At 55.6% G+C, this 18,982-nt stretch overlaps 1 protein-coding gene across 3 annotated transcripts in view; it reads left to right on the forward strand.

The window, feature by feature from the left end:
• Positions 1 to 18,982, forward strand: part of HIP1 (huntingtin interacting protein 1) — a 133,690-nt gene that overhangs the window by 92,462 nt on the left and 22,246 nt on the right. For all 3 annotated transcript variants that reach the window (XM_054008277.1, XM_054008279.1, XM_054008278.1), the window contains exons 6-12: positions 2,646 to 2,722; positions 3,135 to 3,196; positions 10,967 to 11,107; positions 13,515 to 13,572; positions 14,764 to 14,839; positions 17,032 to 17,166; positions 18,499 to 18,596. In XM_054008277.1, the coding sequence (XP_053864252.1) occupies positions 2,646 to 2,722; positions 3,135 to 3,196; positions 10,967 to 11,107; positions 13,515 to 13,572; positions 14,764 to 14,839; positions 17,032 to 17,166; positions 18,499 to 18,596 (647 nt within the window). The remainder of the gene's footprint in view (positions 1 to 2,645; positions 2,723 to 3,134; positions 3,197 to 10,966; positions 11,108 to 13,514; positions 13,573 to 14,763; positions 14,840 to 17,031; positions 17,167 to 18,498; positions 18,597 to 18,982) is intronic.

The raw sequence follows: 18,982 nt of genomic DNA on the forward strand, positions 1-18,982 counted from the left end.
GATCTCTTCGCCCGGCTGGATTCGTGGGTTAGATTTCATTTCAGGGGGGAAATAGCGGTTTGGTCAAATCTGCCGCAGCTTGAATGCAGGCTGTTGTGCTGCCCTGAAGCCAGCCTGGAAATAAGATTTACTTGTGCTCATTAAACAGTCCAGAGCACCTGGTACAAGTTGGGGTGATGGCCCCGTGGTCCTGGCCCATTACACAATGGCTAATCACATGCTGCACAACCTGTGCCAAGCTCTTGTGCATTGTGAGCTGTTTAAGGTGAGTGGCTGCATGGATGAAATCATCTCTGTACGTCATTTTCTAATCCGAGCGTGCAGGTGCGCTCTGGGCTCCTGGGCTGAAAGGTGCTGAGCGAACGTTGGTTTTTATAGCTGGTGCCCTGCGGGAGGGTGGGGAACCAGCCTGGATTAGGGGTTTCCTGTCTCTGGTCTGTCTGCATCACAAGCTCCCCCTGAATCTGATTAGAATGCGGCTCCTCACAGGTTTGCTGGCTCCCGGCCTGCCGTTGTACCTCCAGCCAGCTCACCACCGCTGCAGCCCTTTCAGCAACGATCTCGGAGGGTGACGGAGAGAGTATTATAGAAAGGAGTCTGGCATGGTACTGGGAAGGAATGTGTGGATTGAGCATATTGTTAAGGCAGTTGCTTTCTTATGCCTATGATATTAAAATAAAGGATTGTCTTTTATAAAAGAATGTATCATGCCGTCGCTGTATATGTGTGTAAAAAACGAATGCTGCGCACTTACATAGCTACTGTCATCCCTGTGATCCCTGGATCTTAAAGTGCAATAACAGGAATAATAACTGGCTCTCATTTACTTGGTACTTGGAGGGTTTCCCTCTTTAAAGCTCTGTACAAACATGAGTGCCCCCGGCATTGTGGCTTTTGCATCTGCGCTGTGGTGCAGGTGAGCTCTGCAGCAGGGGCAGAGTGCAGCTGCTTCTCGGGTGTGTAAACCTCTGGGCTGCGGTCTGGGGCATGCTGGAGCTGTGAAGCTTACCGCTCCACCTGATGGTGATGGCGTGGTTGTTGCTGGTTTGGCCTCATTCTCTCTCTCGGGACTCTTGATTATAATTACCTCTGAATGACTTTTTTAAAGCTGCCTTGATGCCAAGCCTATATTATCTACCCAAGATCTAAATCTAATTAGGGCTGTAATTTAGTCCTCCCTGAAAACCCCCGGGAGATGATAATTTGGTTACCAAGGTGGCATGTAGAAAAGGCTTCATCTTCTGGAGCGGTGATACCAGCCATCCCCTCCCCCATGCGCGTGGGACAGATGAGGTTACAGATTCTCTGCTTGGCTCTCTGCAGCTAGGAAGATCATGTGTCCTACATGCTCCATCATCTTCCACTCTAACCCAGGAGTGTCCAACATACAGGCCAGCTACAGATACTGATCCTACCTGCATGGCCGTATCTCTCTTCCCCAGGAGACAGAGCCGCTAGGCAGAGGAATAGAGGCGCCCTGCCTAGGATGGGGAGGCTGGAGGGCTCAGGGCAGTAGGAATGAGATAAGGAGCAGTTAGATTCTAGTCCACTGGTTTGAACCTGAAGTAGGGCAATAGGAACCAAAGTTGCTGCCTGCTACTGGCTGTCCGGTGGCCTCTTTGAATAGTTGGTGGCCTCTGAGCGAACAGGTGTCCAAAGCACAGTTAAACCTCTGAGCCTGCATCAGAGAGGCCAAGGAATCAGGGGCCCATGGGGAATGTCCCTCCCTTCTGGCCCCTAGAGGGCAGGGTCAGGCAGCCACTTGTAGAGTGCTGCTGTTGTTCAGCAGATGGGCCTGCTGGTTCCTGTCAGTCGCCAGAGGCCTCACCTCAAGCCTCCTGAAATAGCAGCCAGTCCCAGCGCTCAGCCGCGCAGTGCCCCTCTCCCAGAGGTGGGCTCTGGACCTAGGTTGGCTGGCCTAGTGGTGAGGGTCTGCCCCTGCCTGTGAGCTGCTCCCTTTCCTCTGGCAGGAGTGGGAGCAGCTGTGTGGCCAGCTGGAGGAGGTGGGGGCAGCCAGCAGCAGATGGGGCGCAGTACTTGTGGGGCACGAGAGGAGGCAGCTACCAGGGTCACCCCAGAGCCCTTCTCCTGTAAGTCGCTGCCCAGGTCAGAGCAGCTGAGCCGCGCGGAGTGTGGCCTTGCTGTGAAACTTCGGCATGAGGTGGTGGTGCGCAGCTGTGAAAACTGCTGGGTGGGAACTAGATGGAGGTGTGACCGTTCGTCTCTGTTCAGGGCCTTTGAAGCCCATCGTGTGACTGTGTATGTGTTAGCTGCAGTGGCATTGTCCTGCACTGGACACTGCCCTTGGGCGCTTAGATGGGAGCCAGCGGGGTGGCTTTTCAAATCCAGAGAGCTGAGGCGGTGAGCAGTGAGCCTAGCCTGTCACTGAGGGAGTCTGCGCACCTGGGCAAAGCATGGCACGAGAAATACAATCCCTCTCCCACACCATGGGGCTGTAGGGAGCCAGCTCTGAGCCATCCCTCCAGTTCTGTGACCCAAGCCCCTTCCGTTGGGTGTTGGGAGATCCCTGCCGGGCGCACACAGCCCCCTGGGGTATCCGGGATCTGCCTCTAATCAGAGATGGCTACTTGGTCTCCACTGCGGGGGCCCCTTGCTCTGACTACTCCCTCGCTCTCCTCATGCAGAACCCCCGGTTCCCAGGCAATCTCCAGATGTCTGACCGGCAGCTTGACGAGGCAGGAGAAAACGACGTCAATAACTTGTAAGTCCAGAGCACGTGAATCCGGGCACGTCCATGATGGGAATCACTCCTGCCGTAGCTGAGAACCCAGCCACAGGAGACGTAAGGGGGAAGCCCCAGGAGCGGCAAAGGGCTGGCAGGGCCATGGCACCCATCAGGGTCTCTCCATGGCATTGCTGTGTGAGCCACGGGCAGAGGACATGGCCACACTAACGGGAACCCTGGTCCCCTGTGCGCCCATTGGTTGGGGCTGGGATGTCCCTCCTGACCACCCCTTATAAAACAGTCCTCCACAGCAATGGTTGGCTGGATTCCACCCCCCACCCCTCCGGGCTGCTGGCCAACCCCACTCTCCCCCCCCCCCCAGGGTTTTGTGGGAGGGGGCTGGGTGGCCTCTGTTTTGTTTGTAACATTCTTGTGCCCTCTTTCCTAGCTTCCAGCTGACGGTGGAGATGTTTGACTATTTGGAGTGTGAGCTGAACCTGTTCCAGACGGGTAAGGCTCTCGCTTGTTCTGCACTGCTGACATACAGCTGTGGGGCAGGTGCTGCGGTGACTTGCCTCTCTGCCCGGCTGAGCGCGGCCCCGACGGGCAGCGTGCATGTGTGTGTGCGGGGGGGTCAGAGTGTTTGGCGTCCCAGTCCAAAGCTGCTGTTCGCTCTGTGTGTGTGTCCGTCTGTCCTGCCTAGGTGCAGGAAGGGAGTTGGCTGAGGACGTCTGAGCTCATCTGTTTTCCATGCACTCCACCAGAGTTATTATTAGCTGAAATTATTTCATGTCAGACCAAATGTGCCTGGCTCCTCCCAGTCTGCCCAGCCGCAGCCTGCCTGCCCTCCGTTCCAGCCGGCCATGCCAAGCCTCCAGGAACCACCTCCACCCTGTGGCACGCTGCACTTCCTCCCCGAACCCCTCCTTGGTTTGCTTCCCATCTCTGAGTTCTCCCTTTGCCCTTAGCTCTGGGGTTTATGGCTTTCATGACTGGAGAGAGCAGCTTTCCCCTTGCAGACCCATCACAGAGATGCTGTGTGCTTCAGGGCTTGCTGTGGTGGGGGAGCGACGGGCTCGGCGATGTGTGCTCCTACGGGTCACAGTGGAGCAGAGAGAAAATAACGAACCAGTCTCCACAACGTACACTCGGGTGCTCAGCTGCCACGTGGGTCCATGTAGCGCTGTAGGATTCTGCTTGTTGGGCTGAGTTAGAGCAGGGTGATTACTGCTCGCGCTATGCCACATTGGGTGCGGTGGCTGTAATAGAGTGGAGGTGTTTGCTTGCGTTGGAGCAGGAGTGAAGCAATACGTCAGGGTACGGCGGTTCCCGGCTGCTGCGATTTCATCAGAGAGATGCTACGGTTGGGTCCTAGCACGGAGGGTTCCCCGAGGATGGGCTTTAATCGAGTCAGCGTGGTGCCGCTGTCTCGCAGTGCTAAAGGCACGTACAGCCGATGGAATCCGGTTGTGCCCCAGTGTTGAAGGGCTCTGTTGCAACGGACAGTTGTGATAGGCTTTACTCCACTGGCGTTACTGCGTCTCTAGCAGGGCAGTTGCACACGTGTGCTGGAATACAGTAGGGGGGAGGCAGCTGTGTCTCCAGACTGCAGGTGGCCTGGGTCTGTGCTGGGATGTAGCCTGGGTGATCCCGTCGTGTCTGTTACTGGCTCACGCACGGAGATAGAGCAGGATAAGGGCAGTCACATCTGTGGGACAGGCGAGGTGGTGCCCTTGTGTCTCATGGGCTAGCAGGGGTAATGCAGTGATCCTTGGAGGGCAGGCCTGGCATGCCACAGTCACAGGGCCAATCCGGGGGTAATACCATGCCCCAATATATTAGGGAACATTTCCTGCCACCAGAACGGAAACCGAGAGTAACGACAATTGAACACATGGGATCAAAGCCCAAACAGGGTGGGACTCCATAGTGGGGGGGGGCCCGTATCCACTCCTGACAGAAACCTGCGGGGTGAGTCTCTTTCTTTCATAAACTCTGGTAGCATTTGTACAGTTTGTCACATCAGAGTCTCATTGTCAGCATCTAGCATCGCCATGGTGGCTCACGAACGCCCGTGAACCGAGCCTCCTTCACTAGCCCCGCTGTACAGACAGGGAAGGTGAGGCACAAGGCTTGTCAATGACTTGCCAAGGGCCAGAAGACAGGTCTGTGGCAGCCCTGGAAGCAGCGCCTCCATCTCCTGACTACCAGTCCAGGGCTTCAGCCACGTACCCTTCCTCGGTGTCTGCAAGGGAGCAGGAGTACTTGTGGCACCTTAGAGACTAACAAATTTATTTATATTGCAAGGGAGCAGTAAGTGCTGCTGTGCCTCTGAGCGAGACAGGGCTCTGTGCGCTGGCATCTCTGCAGCTGTGCGCAGGTACTTGTCTGATCCATCAGCTTCATAGCCCCACTGGGAAGGAGGGAGGCCCTGTAATGAACTTGGCTTTGTTTTTCTGCTGCTAGCTTAAGTGAATTAAGCAGGGCTAATATCAGCTCTGCCTATTTACATCTCATTAGTGTAGCTTAGTTTCTGATTTACTCTTAAATCGCTGCTCAACTTCCCTGCTAATTACCGGGGCCGTCACTTGATTATCCGAATGGGAGGGGAGGCAGACAAGCTGGTGGAAATCCAAACTGACTCCCTGCCTCCCGCTGCCTGGGCGAGGATGACATTGCTAATTGTTCCATTGTGTGCATCCCCTGCTAAGGAGAGAGCAGGCTAGCGCGGTCCCCAGGGAAAGGCCCAGTGCTCCCCCTCGGGGGCGTAGATGCTTCAGCTATCAAAGGAAGGAGATGACGAGCCTGCAAGTCTCTGGTTGATGCTATGTACAGAGCACAGCTGCAGGTGTGATGTGAACAGGTTCCCACTGCAGCAAGGGCTGCCGGAGGCACGAGAGGGTGTTCTTGGGGATGTGGAGAAACGTGGAGCCTGCCTGCCTTTCAAACTCCATCGCTGTTCCCTGTTCATCTTCCCTTTGGGGTCCTGCACTCCCCTTGGATCCCACAGGTCTTTGTGATTCCACCCACCACTGACGTGCAGCCCCCTTTGAGCCAGAGCACAGCAGCTGTTCATTCCTTTGGCCTTCCTTTGGTTCTGGAGCAGGATGGGGGTTGTCAGTGGGGCCTGCCGCCGAGGAGGGAGATAGGGACAGATCCGTGTGTCCTTAAAGCTCTGTTGTCCCACCGGTGCCTGCCTCGTTTAGGAATAACACATTACAGAGGAGCAGGGGTTGTCTCTGTCCAGCGTAGACGGACTCGAACCCGACTAGGGATCTCTCTAGTGTTCGCTGGGGCGCATCTGGCATTCAGCATGGGGATGCTGGGGTGAATTCTTGAACTGTTGGCACTGGACTCAGTAAATGGGCAGACACCAGGGGAAGGGGACCTTTCTCCAGGTCCTCCCTATCTCTTCTCCCGTCTCTCCAGGCACCCATGCTCCAGCAGGAGTTTAGAGGATGTGCATAGCGAGGATGTCCCTCCAGGCAGGTGGCTCGGCAGGTATGAGTGCCCCATGGAGAAAGATGTAGGACCCCAAAGCTAGCAACTCGACGCCCATATGGAGAAACAGAAGGGCACGCCCTCGCTAGCCCTGTCAGCAGGTCTGGGCTGCAGGGGGAGAGCTGTGATCATCGCCAAGCGCTGGTGCACTCGGAAGGATTTCCTTGTGCCATTGGTGCGCTGATGAAGTCTATCCCTCCCTTTCCTAGCATCCCCGGAGGGAGGCTGCTGTCTGCCCCTAGATTTCTGCTCTAGCTTGACGAGTGGAATGGCTGGACCCCGACTACCTGGCATTGGCCGGGTGGCTCTGCACTGCCACATGGGAGAGCGGGGTGCTCTCAGGCAGAGGCCGCTGTTGGAAGCAGCATATTCATCCTCTGGGAAAGGAGGAGATGTCTCATAGAGCTCCCTGCCCCCACTCCTAAGGGCTGGGAGCCCTGCACACAACCTGTGGGAGTTCTAGGCCTCAAGTCACTGAACAGCGACCCTTCCAGCCAGCCAAAGAACGGCACTGAGGGGGTGCGGAGGGTGAAAGGAGAGGAAATCTGGGACTCCGGAGCGCTCCAGCAGGAAGGGGAGAGGAGTGACTTGCTCTGGGTGCGTGATGAGATAGGACCAGGAAGGAGACCTGGGCCCAGGTGAGGATGTCTGTGCAGTGCCCTGTGCCCACACGCAGCGGCAGGCCCAGCTTTCTCGGGGGAGCAGTACCTTCCACTCGGAGCCAGCTGACCCACCCCCCATCTGCGGCAGTTACTCCCTAGGAAGCCACAAAGGTCTCAGCTGCTTCATCTCAGCCAGCTCCTCTAGCTGCCGTGCGTTTGGAAAGCACCCGGCAGCCCTTGCGTCCAGGCGCAGTGCCGTGCTGCGTGGGAGAGGAATCGGAGTGCGCTGGCAGAGCGAGCCAGCAACCAGGCGAGAACCACAGTCAAGGCGCCTGCAGTGGCCTCCTTGCTTAGTGCAGGTGCAGCCACAGACCGGAGCCATGCGGCTATTGGGGAGATCGCTGGCAGCCATCAGTCTGAGAGGCTCTGGAGAGACCTGCATAGACAGCAGAGTTCTCCAACTGTCCATTTAATTAAGCTAAGTGCAGTGGGGAACACGGGGCCTCGCCCACCTCGAGCTGGCTGCCTCTAGCAGCCTGGGAGTGCCGCCGTCGTGGCTGCAGCATGTAAACAGACACTTTTCTCCCCTTCCAGACGAAGGACCCAATCCTTCAATTGATCCAGGCAGGAGGAGGCAGACGTGGAAGAGAGATACGGTATAATCCCGGTCCCACTGAAGTCAATGGGAGATTTTCCATGATTTCTATGAGCCCAGGATTTTGCCTGTTGTCTTTCTTCTCTGTCTATTGCAAATCAGCGTAGACACGAGCCAGCATTCTGCTCGCTCTGAGATGTTTCTGGAGTCTCCTCACGTTAGCGTGCACGGTACATCTCGGAGCCCTGCACACTCATTGCAAACCAGGGGCACGTTTCTGTGAGCAGTTCTCCCCTCACCGGCTCCCTCCCCACCTAGCATCGTGCAATGCTTTGCCTTTCTGATCAGTGAGAAACAAAGGGCAGGCAGAGAATGATTGCTGGGTACAAGTGAGGGGTGACTGATGCTCTGCCTGAAGACTGAGCAGGCAGGAGCTATGGACTGGGGACGGGATCAGAGCTCCAGATGAAGTAAAATCCCTTCCAGGCCGCCTTTACCCATCAGGAGGGAGCAGAGAAGGACGTGGCGACAGTGCTTTCAGCCCAGATCCTCAAGGGAGTTATGTACCAAACTCCCTTTGATTTTCCTTTGCAGTGCCCCTTAAAGCAAAGGAATAGCTCAGTGGTTTGGGCATTGGCCTGCTAAACCCAGGGTTGTGAGCTCAATCCTTGAGAGGGCCAGTTAGGGATCTGGGGCAAAAATCTGTCTGGGGATTGGTCCTGCTTTGAGCAGGGGGTTGGACTAGATGACCTCCTGAGGTTCCTTCTAGCCCTATGATTCTATGAAAAGGAAAGAGGTGTGGCCTCCTTCTTTTATTCTGCAGAGGAGCAGCATCTGCTCTGATGCTGACTGGGATGCAAATGGTAAGTGATATTGATCCGCACGCTCTTGTGTCCCTGTTGAAATGGAAGGATAAATGCATCCCGTAACCTACCCGCCCAGAGCAGGGTCCAAGTGCTGGAGCATGGACAGGGACATGAAATGGGCCGTTGGTGTGATTTACCACAGCAAGCCTGTGTCCAGTAAATGAAAGTCCAGCTTTCCCCAGCTAGTCCCTTCGAAACTTTCCAAAGAGGGGGACAATGGTAGAATTGTGCCAGGGGACTGGGGGCACTTGGCTCCAGGACTGCGCACCCAGGCTGTACGGAGACCTCTTGGAGGCCTGAGATGCCTGGTGGTTCTAAAGTGAAAACCAAGCAGAACCAAACAACGTCTCCATAAAAGTAAAATCCCTTCTGGGCCTCCTTTACCCCTCAGGAGGGAGCACCAGTGCTTTCGGCCCGGATCCTCAAAGGGAGTTAGACACCGAACTCCCTTTGATTTTCCTTTGCACCGCCCCTTAAAGCAAAGTTGCTCAGGTCACCTGAGCACAAACAAAGCAGCTGAAAAATGTCCTAGACAGTTACTGCAAAATGGTTTGTCTGCAGTATTGAAGTAACTGTCCCTAGTAGGACGGTGCTGCCCTCGCACCATGGGCCAGTCAGAGCCTCTGCGAGGGGCGGAGTTGGACCCACTCCCATGGTGTCGGTGCAGCTGGTCCGGTTGGTGGTTGTATTGGCAGATGGTGCTAACGGGGCGACCTGTTCAGAGCGCTGTTCATTCGGAACCAGTTTCCTTCAGGGCTGAGACCGAGCATAGAATCATAGGGTTGGAAGGGACCTCAGGAGGTCATCTAGTCCAACCCCCTGCTCAAAGCAGGACCAATCCCCAGACAGATTTTTGCCCCAGATCCCTAACTGGCCCCCTCAAGGATTGAGCTCACAATCCTGGGTTTAGCAGGCCAATGCTCAAACCACTGAGCTACCCCTTCCTCCTAAAAAAAATAAAACTCCATTAATGTAAGTGAGAGCTTTGCTTCAGATCACAGTCCTGAGCCCACTGTTGAGTGACCCTGGGTATTTTATGATTTCAGGATCGAGCCATATGAACGTTGCGTTCCTCTGTGGGTAAATACTGAAATGGTCATTGAGAGGGAGGGAGAGCAAGGGCTAGTCTGTTAAACCTCAGGAGCACTGGGATGGGCTAGACACCGGACTCCATTCTTGCCTCAGCTACAGCTGTGCTGGGCCTGATATGCCTGAATGGGGGAAGAATTTGGCCCATTACCTTTGGGGCCCTGCCTGCTTCTCCCCTTGTGACCCATCTCCAGAGGCAGGTTCTTCGGTGGGGCACACATCTGCTAGCCCATGGGTTTGCAGGTGGCTTAGCATTGTGCTTTCACTGCTTCTCCCTCGAAACTAAGGTTCGAACATTGCAACCACTGAACCTTGGTGGATACACCGAGCATCTGGGATTGGAATGGGGATTGAGGACTAACCTACATGCCTGCTCAGTGAGGGGCTGGATATAGTGTATTGTCCCACCTGCTCGGGTTGCTGAGTGCTGTGTTACATCAGACCTCTTGGTAGCACACCAGATGTACCATGATTCAAATGCAAACACTGAAGATATCTGAGCTGCTAGGCTCTATTGGCTCTAGCACCTGGCAGTCCCAGGAGGCACTCAGATGAAAGGGTGACGTACTAGGGCAGGCAGAAGAGGTCACGTGCTCTATGCTCAGTGGCTCAAAAGTAATTCCTAGCGTGGCCCTTTGGGGATACCCACCAGAGTTAGGACTTCTCAGGCTTGGGGGAGTGCCCCTATTAGTCCATTGCCCTGTGATAAGCAATGAGGTATCCCTGCAGGTCCCCTGGCCTGGATTCTGTTCCATAGTGAGTCTCGTTGGGGGGCCACTCACATTGTCCTGTCCCAGTGCAGCAGCTCCTCCCAGCAGGTATCCAACTTGGGGCAGCCGCTCCAGCTCCTTGCACAGGGGCTGACACACCTCAGCTGCCTTCAAACGCTGCACTGCTCCCAGCCCACCAGATACCCTGCTGGCCTGACCCACTCTTGAGCAACCCTGCTGCCAGCAGACATGGAAACGTCCTCCTCCTGCCGCACTACGACCCCCCAGCTGTAGAGGGGGACAGCAGTGAATCTCCTCTCAGCAAATTGATCACAACGTGTGTAATATACACATGGGAGAGCTCCCTCCTCGGTGTCCAACGCTTAACCAGCTTTGTCCACTGAAAACTGGTTTTGCTAGTGAACTATCTGAATGTCCCTTAGCTATAGATGTCTGTCATCTGGTTACCAGGTGTTCTGACCATGGCCATGTGGCTCACAGTACAAGACTATATTTCATGCAGCTCCCCTGTGCACAGATTACCTTAGCAAAGCCATGGATAACGGTGGGCTAGTGCGGTTTTCTGTCAGCTCCCTCATTCGCTTTCCTCCTTTTGGCTTAAAACCGATGGAATTTGGTTTGTCCAATCATTCCTGTGAAATGAGGATAGAGGATAGATAGCATGGAGGGGAGGAAAGGTACAACAGCTGAGACGTACAAGTGTCCTGTAATTGTCTGGATGCTTCAGTGTAGTGATATGAGCAGCTGTGCAGAATACCGTGTGTGTGTGTACAACAGCAAAGTGTACTTATATGAGCAGCTGTGCAGAATGACCTCATGGGATGGGTGTGTGTGTGAGAGAGTTCAGTGAATTTCATGGACCAAGCCCTGAGTGCGCTGTCTCTCTCTCCTGTTAGTATTCAGCTCCTTGGACATGTCTCGCTCCGTGTCGGTCACTGCTGCTGGCCAGTGCCGGTTGGCCCCGCTGATACAGGTGATACTGGACTGCAGCCATCTCTATGACTACACTGTTAAACTCCTCTTCAAGCTGCACTCCTGTAAGTACACCGCAAGCAGCTGCCATTTCACTGCTGGGACGTGCTGATGTAGCAGATGTAAAGTTTCTGTTTCAGAGACGGAGCCCTGTCCCAAGGCTGTGCGTGTAACAGGTGTGCCAAGCACAGGGAAATGCCCTGTGTGTGTTTCCTCTGCTCCCAGAGTGAGGGGTGCCCAGGCAAAGGGCTGGTTTAAAACACTAGCTGGGGCTGTCTCGGTAGCTTGGCCCAGTGGCTTGCTCTGTGTCACGCGCGGAGACCAGGCCAGGTTTGACGCCTGCCTATAGTCTCAGACTGGTAGTGTAGGGAAGTGTTGCGGAGTCAGGGCGGGCTGGAGATCAGTGGCTCCCTCGAGCTGATAAGGAAGCTGTGTTGATAGGTGTCAATGGCAGCCCAGCCTGATCTGTGATCAGTGCAGAGAGACTCCTCCCCAGGGAGAGGGATGTGGCACATTAACTGCTGATGTGCCCGTGTGGATTGATGCAGAACCGCCTGGTCTGGGCCAATGGCGCATTAGCCCCATGGATGGGCCCTGCATTTGCTGAAGCCCCTGCTGCACCAGCTGTGCCCTTCCCTGGGGAGGGGAGGGGGATACTTGACTGGCAGCCCCCTCCCGGGAGAAGGGAACAAGGCATCCCCTTTCTACCCTTCAGGGCAGGGCATAGGAGACCCCAAGGGCCAGGGGAGGCTAGTCCAAACACCAGCATGCTTCTTCCTCTGTTCCCAAGACTGGATGCTGGGCTAGCCACTGGGGCCCTTCCCCCACCACTGCTGGAGAGTTGGAGCGGGGCAGGCGGGGGGATTGAACAGAGAAGTGGTGAGATTGTGGGGGCGGGGAGAGTGAGGGAGAGGGAAAGGGGAGGCAGGGACGCTGCCAGCACAGGGAAAGAGATGATGGGGGAGAGAGGGAACAGCCAGGAGGAGCGAGAGAAGGGGAAAGAGGGCACAGAGGAAGGGAAGCAGGGAGGCCGGGTCAGCGAGGTTGGCCAGGTGCAGGTGGAAGCCCGAGAAGCAGTAAAAGGCATGGGGGGGCGGGATCCCTCTGCATGCCCCCAGAGGGGACTTGTGCTCGTGTCTCATAAAGCGACCCCCAAGGAACACGTTTCTCTTTAGAATGCCCCAGCCCACCCCTTCCCCCGCAAGGGTGCTGGCTTCCCTCCCTGCCCGTGCCAAGGTACTCAGCAGCTGTGTCTAGACCAGGACCCTGTGCCGTCGCCAGGCCAGCCCTGAAGGAATCGTAGCCACAAGGGGGTTTCTGCATCTGGAGGAGTAAAAGCAGAGAGCAGTGGAAAATGTTCACCCTCCCCCCACCTTAGCTACCCCGCGTCCTCCAGGGCGCAGCTCCCAGGACATGCTGAGCTGTTGCATTTCTTCCTGGGCGAGTCCCAGGGCACAGATCCAAGCAAAGATCACTTCAGGCCCTTTGACTTCGGCGAGGGTGGCTTAATAGCTTCAAATTGATTCCTGCAGTATGAGAAAGTGGCACCTCCGTGATCCTGGATTTAGACTGCTGCTGTCAGCTCCCCGGCTGAGTGCAAACGAAGGCCTTTCCCCTCCATGAGTGAGACCCCGGGGATCCGCCCCAGCCAAGGTTCCTCCGCCAGTCCCCCCAGCTCCTCCAGCTGGCCACCTCAGAGCCAGTGCTCCTGCCCTGCAGCGCCACCTGCTGGGAGCGTGTGAGCAGTGCTCGAATTATGGAGGAGAAGTGGGGGTGCCCTTAGGGAACGCGGACAGGCCTGGAGGTGCCAGGGTGCCCCTTGGCGGCTCCTGTGCTGGCATCCTCTGCGCTGAGGCCAGCTGCAGCAGGAGTCTCTTCTCCTCTCTGCCCTTACCCCCTCCCCGCCTTCTGCCCCACTTCCTCCCTTCCTCCTGGCTGCCCCCTCCCCCTGCCCATTACCCTGCACCTTGTGCCCCTCCCCCTTCCCTACCCCTCTCGCTTCCTGCTGGGATGAAAGGGGCTTCTCCAGCGCCAGGCATTGGAGCCTGGGTTACGCCAGTGAAGAGCCAGCCCAGGCAGTGGGACCTGCTGTGGCTACGGGACACCCACCCTCCCCTCTCGCCACAGACCGACCCCTCATTGTGCCCTGGCTCCTTCCACAGGACAGCAGTGGCGGCTGCCGTCCTGGCTCTCTGCAGCTGAGCACACAGGGAGAAGTAAGGGGCCAAAACACATCCTCTACACCCCTTCCAATAAGTCAGAAGTGGGGTAGCCCCTAAAAGTAGTAGGGGGCCCGCCCCCAGGCCCTTCCGTAACTCAGGCCCTGAGGCTGAGGCTGCAGTGATGAACTGTTCTAGGACTAGCTGCTCCCTCTGTGCGGTGCTGTTCGGCTGTCTGGAAATGAGCGCGATGCTCGAGGCGACCTGGGAGCTGATCATTCCCTTTGCATTCCATTCTGTGTCTCTTCCTCAGGCCTCCCCGCTGACACACTACAGGGCCACAGGGACCGTTTCCTGGAGCAGTTCAGAAAGTAAGTGCCCTGAGTGCCCAGCCTGTCCCCTTCGGCACTGATCCTTTGCATGCTGACGTTCGCTCAAAGCGGCTATTCCTACGTTCATTACTGCTTAGGTAACTCCAGCCACTCAGACCCAGTCTGCAGGCAGCTCGGCGCTGACAAGAGCCCCCTGGGTTTGAAATGAACCGTCTGTGGCTGAGAAATAAAAAAAGTCCTGATTTCTGGGTCCCCCAGCTCACAAATGTTTATCCTGGAGCCGGGTAACCCCTTGGCACTGAATAAGAATCACTTCATTAAATCCCAGGAGGCTTTGGGGCTCTACTGGCATTGTATGGGAGGGGCCAGCCGTTGAACTGCGGTTTGGCTGCCATGTGCAGTCGTCACACTGAGGTGAAAATGGGCAGGTGCAGCCCCACTCCTCTGGGCTTTCCTGGAGTCTCGGAGCCATTTTGTAGAAAGGCCCTTTGGGGGTAAGGTAATCAGGGTTTAACCAGGGTTGTCAAGCGTGGCCGCAGCCCAGCTGTGCGCCAAAGGGTACTGCTGGGGCTGGCTCCTCAGCTGATGGTGTGTTGCTGGGTCCATCAATCCTTCCTCCCTTGGAAATGTACCGAGCGAGCAGCGTTTTCTGTTCCGAGACGCTCTGGCTTTTATTCCCTCTTCACCTTCCCCAGCCTGGAGGGAGGGGCAGGCTGTGATATGCTGAATGGACCCTGGGAGGACCCTATTCGCAGGGGTAGGAAACCAACGAGGGAAGCAGGAAACTCGGGGGAGATGGATCTGGTGGCTGGTTCTTCTAGGATTTAGCTGGTAAATTCTTTCCTCTTCATTCTTAGTCATAGCTGCAATTTGCATCAATGACGCCCCCTCCCTCCCTAGCTGTATGGGGCAGGGGCCCCACCCTCCTGGATTCACCTTTTACCAGTGTGTTCGCCACTTGGCTTGAGGCAGATGTCCGGGTACTGTCCCAAGGAGCAGAGCCGGTGGCTCTCTTCCCAGGGTCCCCGTCTTGAGTTGTATGGCAAGACGGCGTCCATGTGACTGAGGTCAAGGGCTGCCTTTCCCTCTCTGCGTTGGGATGCCTGGTTTGGAATCACAAGTGATGGGCTCTGTTAAATGAGTGTGGCAGGGAAGCCACCTGCATTCTGCGACTGCCTGGTTCTGCCCCAGCTGGCAGAGTCCCCTCCCTTACATCCCATTTCCTTCCAGGTTGAAAGATTTGTTCTATCGCTCCAGCAACCTGCAGTACTTTAAACGGCTGATTCAGATCCCACAGCTCCCAGAGGTGAGACCCGAATGGCTTCTCTCTTGCCCTTGGGCACAGGCTAGGAGGGAGGGGTTGCAGTGACCATTGGCGTGACTAGGCAGTGGTATCTAGTGGTTAGAACAGGGCCCCGGCAGTCAGGACTCCTGGGTTCTATTCCCAGCTCCACTGCGGTTTCTGCGCAAGTCAGTTAAACCCCAGCGTTGAATGCTGGGTGCCTGCAGCCAAGCCTTGGAAGCCATATTTACACTTACAGGGGATTGCTTTTCAGAGATCCCTACTAGAGCTGGGCAAAATTTTGTTGGTAAAGAACAAATTCATTGAAAAATGCACTGGGAGGCACCGAAACTATTCACTAACTCGGCCACCCTTTGTGCTAGACATAGGCGTACACAGCACATTTCATTAGGGTGTGCACCCAGGGCTTTTTTTTTTTTTTAAGGCAAACATTTATTGAATACTCATCATAAAGGACATTATTTTTATTCATCACCTAAAGAAACTAAAACTTAACTAAACTTAATATTTTTGAAATTAACAACTAAACTTTACTTAAAAAAATGAGACACAAAATACCACATTTTTGCTGTAGTGATAACCAGGCGTATACAAAGATACAGTCAATTTTCAGGATCTTAACCAGATAATGAGCTAACCCAAACTGACCCAAACAGATTAAGGTTTCTTCATCTTCCTGTCCTAGAGCATGAAACGTCGCTCACCAGGTGTTATGGACTTAAATTCCTCAATCACATCGTTGTAATTAACTGACAAAGCCAATTCTTGTTCAATGTACAAAATGATGAGTGAGTCGAGGCGCTGTTGGGACATTGTACTGCTTAGTTTGTTTTTTACATGTGCTAGTTTTGAAAAGGCTCTTTCACATGAACGGCTTGTCTGCTCCTTTTCTTATCTTAACAACGAACCGATCCATATTTTAAAATTACAAGGGGGTATCATACGATTGAATTAAAACGTAAAGCCACGGCCTTGTTATGCTGTTTCAGTAGAGTACACGCAACAGAGATTACAAACACTGTAGACACTGCGCTGGGTATGCCTGACACAGCCGCTTATATAGGTCAAAGAATTTTCTAGAATAGTAGTCAGAGGGGAGGGGAGGACCAACGGTAAGGCAGCGCCGCTGTAGTGGGGACGCATGCCGCGAGCGAACGCGGCTATAGAGCGTATCATGCGATTAAATTAAAACGCAAAGCCACTTTTGATTTTTGAGACATTAGGGCAGGCGTGGGCAAACTTTTTGGCCCGAGGGCCACATCAGGGTTCCAAAATTGTATGAAGGGCCAGGTAGGGAAGGCTGTGCCTCCCCAAACAGCCTGGCCCTGCCCCCAATACGACCCCCACCCACTTCCTGCCCCCCTGACTCCTCCTTTCAGAATCACCGACCCATTCTGCTCCTTGTCCCCGACCTCCCCTCCCCCCCCGACACCCTCCCAACCACCACGCCGGGACCCCACCCCCCCACCAAACTCCCCGCTCCCTGTCCCCGACTGCTCCGACCCCTATCCACTTCCCCGCCTCCTGACAGACCCCCGGAACTCCCATGATCCAACCCCCCGTTCCCTGACCACCACCCCCAGAACCTCTGCCCCATGCAGCCTCCCACCAACCTGTCCCCTGATTGTCCCAGGGACTCCCTGCCCCTTATCCAACCCCCCGGCCCCTTTACCATGCCGCTTACCCCCGCCTCTCCCGGAGCCTCAGCACACTGCGTCCAGGAGCGGCCCTGGACAGCGCTGCAGCGGTGTGGCTTCGGCGGGACCTGAGCTCCTGTCGCTTGGCCCGCTGGAGCTCGCAGCCTTGCCCCCTTACCACGCCGCTCCGAGAGGCAGGAGCTCAGGTCCCGCTGGAGCCACACCGCTGCAGTGCTGTCCAGGGCCGCTCCTGGACATGGCACACTGAGGCGCCGGGGGATGGGGGAAGGCGGGGGCGGGGCCGGGGGGATCCTTCCTGGCTAGGAGCTCAGGCGGGCCGGGCAGGATGAGCGTGCCCACCCCTGCATTAGGGTGTGCCTGGGCACACCCCGTACACACACCTATGGTGCTAGAGAAGGGAGGCAAAGCGCTGCCTCATAGCACCATCCGACCCCACTAGGCTGCCTGGGGTGGTGCAGAGGGCAGATTTGAGTCCATTATGTCCCACAGAGCCGCTTTTCTCAAGATCCTGCCATCCGTTCTCTCTTTCCATCCTAGAATCCTCCCAACTTTCTGCGGGCCTCGGCTCTGTCGGAGCACATCAGTCCCGTGGTGGTGATCCCGGCTGAGGCCTCGTCCCCAGACAGCGAGCCCATCACCGATCTAGTGGAGACGGACACAGCGTCACAACAGGTGAGCGCCTGGCCCCCTGACGTCAGTCTCTCTCTTTGAGCTCACGACTGGCTCTGCCTATGTCTGGCCAGGTTTTCAGCTGCCAAGAGAATATGCCTGGCCTTTGCATGCCCTGCCGTGGCTCTGGGGCTGTGCTGCCAGGGCTGTGATCTCCTCAGAGCTCATAACATACTCAAGGCCTGGTGCCTGTTTGACTGTATGACACATGGAAAAGCCAGGGCATCCACGCTGCTTATTCCCATGGGTTTAGTACTGAGTCAGCGCCCTTGGGGGTGCCGTGCTGCTAAAGGTGCTGTCTGGCTAATCGGACATGAAACCAAGAGTCAGGGAAGAAATCCAGGGAGTAATTCTGGTGCCCTGGCCAGGTGACGATTGATTGCATTTGGCTTCCCCTGCATTTCCCCTCCAGTTCTAGATCCCCATTTCCTGTCCTAATACACCAGCCCAGAGGTGGCTCCATTTCGGTGGCTGGAGAAGTGGTCCCTACATCTCCTGTTAACGTAATGGCTTTTGGGGCTGTGGGTGGTAAATACATCCCCGTAATGTTGTTAATTTAAGCAGTACCATTTGAAGCAGACAATAGATTGCCCTAGTTGCAGCTCATGCATCCAAAGAAGTGAGGTTTTTACTCACGAAGGCTTATGCCCAAATAAATCTGTTAGTCTTTAAGGTGCCCCCAGACTCCTTGTAGCTCTTGGGTTTGAGTCTCTGCATCTCGGGGAGTTTACTGCACCAGCGTGGAGCACGGCCATTCTGCTGTGGTGGGATTTTAAACCCACTTTGCACTAGGGTAAATGACTGCCCAGCTGCAGGGCATCAAATTTGGCCCATTGCCTCTTGTGGTGGCTAATGGTGATATTTCACATGAAGAGAACAGGGGATTTCTGTCGTGCCAGTAACTCCTTTGGCAGCTCGTGGTTGCCTGCTGGTAAATGCAGCTAACTCCCACCACTACAAGTACCTCGTAAGTAGCTGCTCCGCTTGCTGTTCCAGACAGGGTTGGCCTTCTGCCCACTGCAGTTGTCTGTCTGTCCCAGTCAGACCCCAGCTGAATTAACTAGTTGCAGTTAATAAAGCAAGTAGAACTGCCCTCAGCTGCGTCAGGCTGCATCAAGACGGGGGCCCGTGCCTGATGGGAGCTGTCCCTCTGCAAGGGGAAGGGATAGCTGTCCCTTAGAGGGCGTGGGGGTGGGGTCCTGGTGTATGGGGGAGGGGTCTTCTCTTGTGAGGGGGTGGGGCTGAGACGGGGGTGGGTGGGTACGTGCGCCCCTGGCCATGGGCAGGGCAGCAGTAGATTTGACTCCAGCGATCTATATTTGTTTCCCCCTCCAGAGCTTGTTTGACAATAAGTTTGACGACATCTTTGGCAGTTCGTTCAGTAACGATCCTTTCAACTTCAGCAGTCAGAATGGGATGAACAAGGATGACAAGTGAGTGCTGGCTCAGGGGCCCCATAGCTGCTGGTGGGGCGTGTGCGGTGTCGGGGGAAGGAGCTGTGAATGCGGAGGCAAGGCGGGGGCCAGCTCTGTGGGGAAGGCCTGGGCCTCCCTTGGAAGGGGCACCCTGGGGTTGACTGGTGAGGGCTCTCCTGCCCTGGGGTTCAGCTGTGAAGGGCACTGAGCGGCGGGCCAAGCTCTCTGAGTCCGGGCTGGCTCTGTGATAGGAGTTGGATGCCTGGCCATAGGCTGGAACCTGGGCAAGTGGGCTAGGAGCTGAAGCACATAATCAGCAGGTGGCAATGGCCCCTGCACTTAGCACAGCGTAGCCTCCTGCAGCTCCTTGTGGTGTTATAGGCAAGGAAAGGCTCCTCCAGCCC

The sequence above is a fragment of the Malaclemys terrapin genome, chromosome 18, assembly GCF_027887155.1.
Source record: "Malaclemys terrapin pileata isolate rMalTer1 chromosome 18, rMalTer1.hap1, whole genome shotgun sequence".
Taxonomy (NCBI): domain Eukaryota; kingdom Metazoa; phylum Chordata; order Testudines; family Emydidae; genus Malaclemys; species Malaclemys terrapin.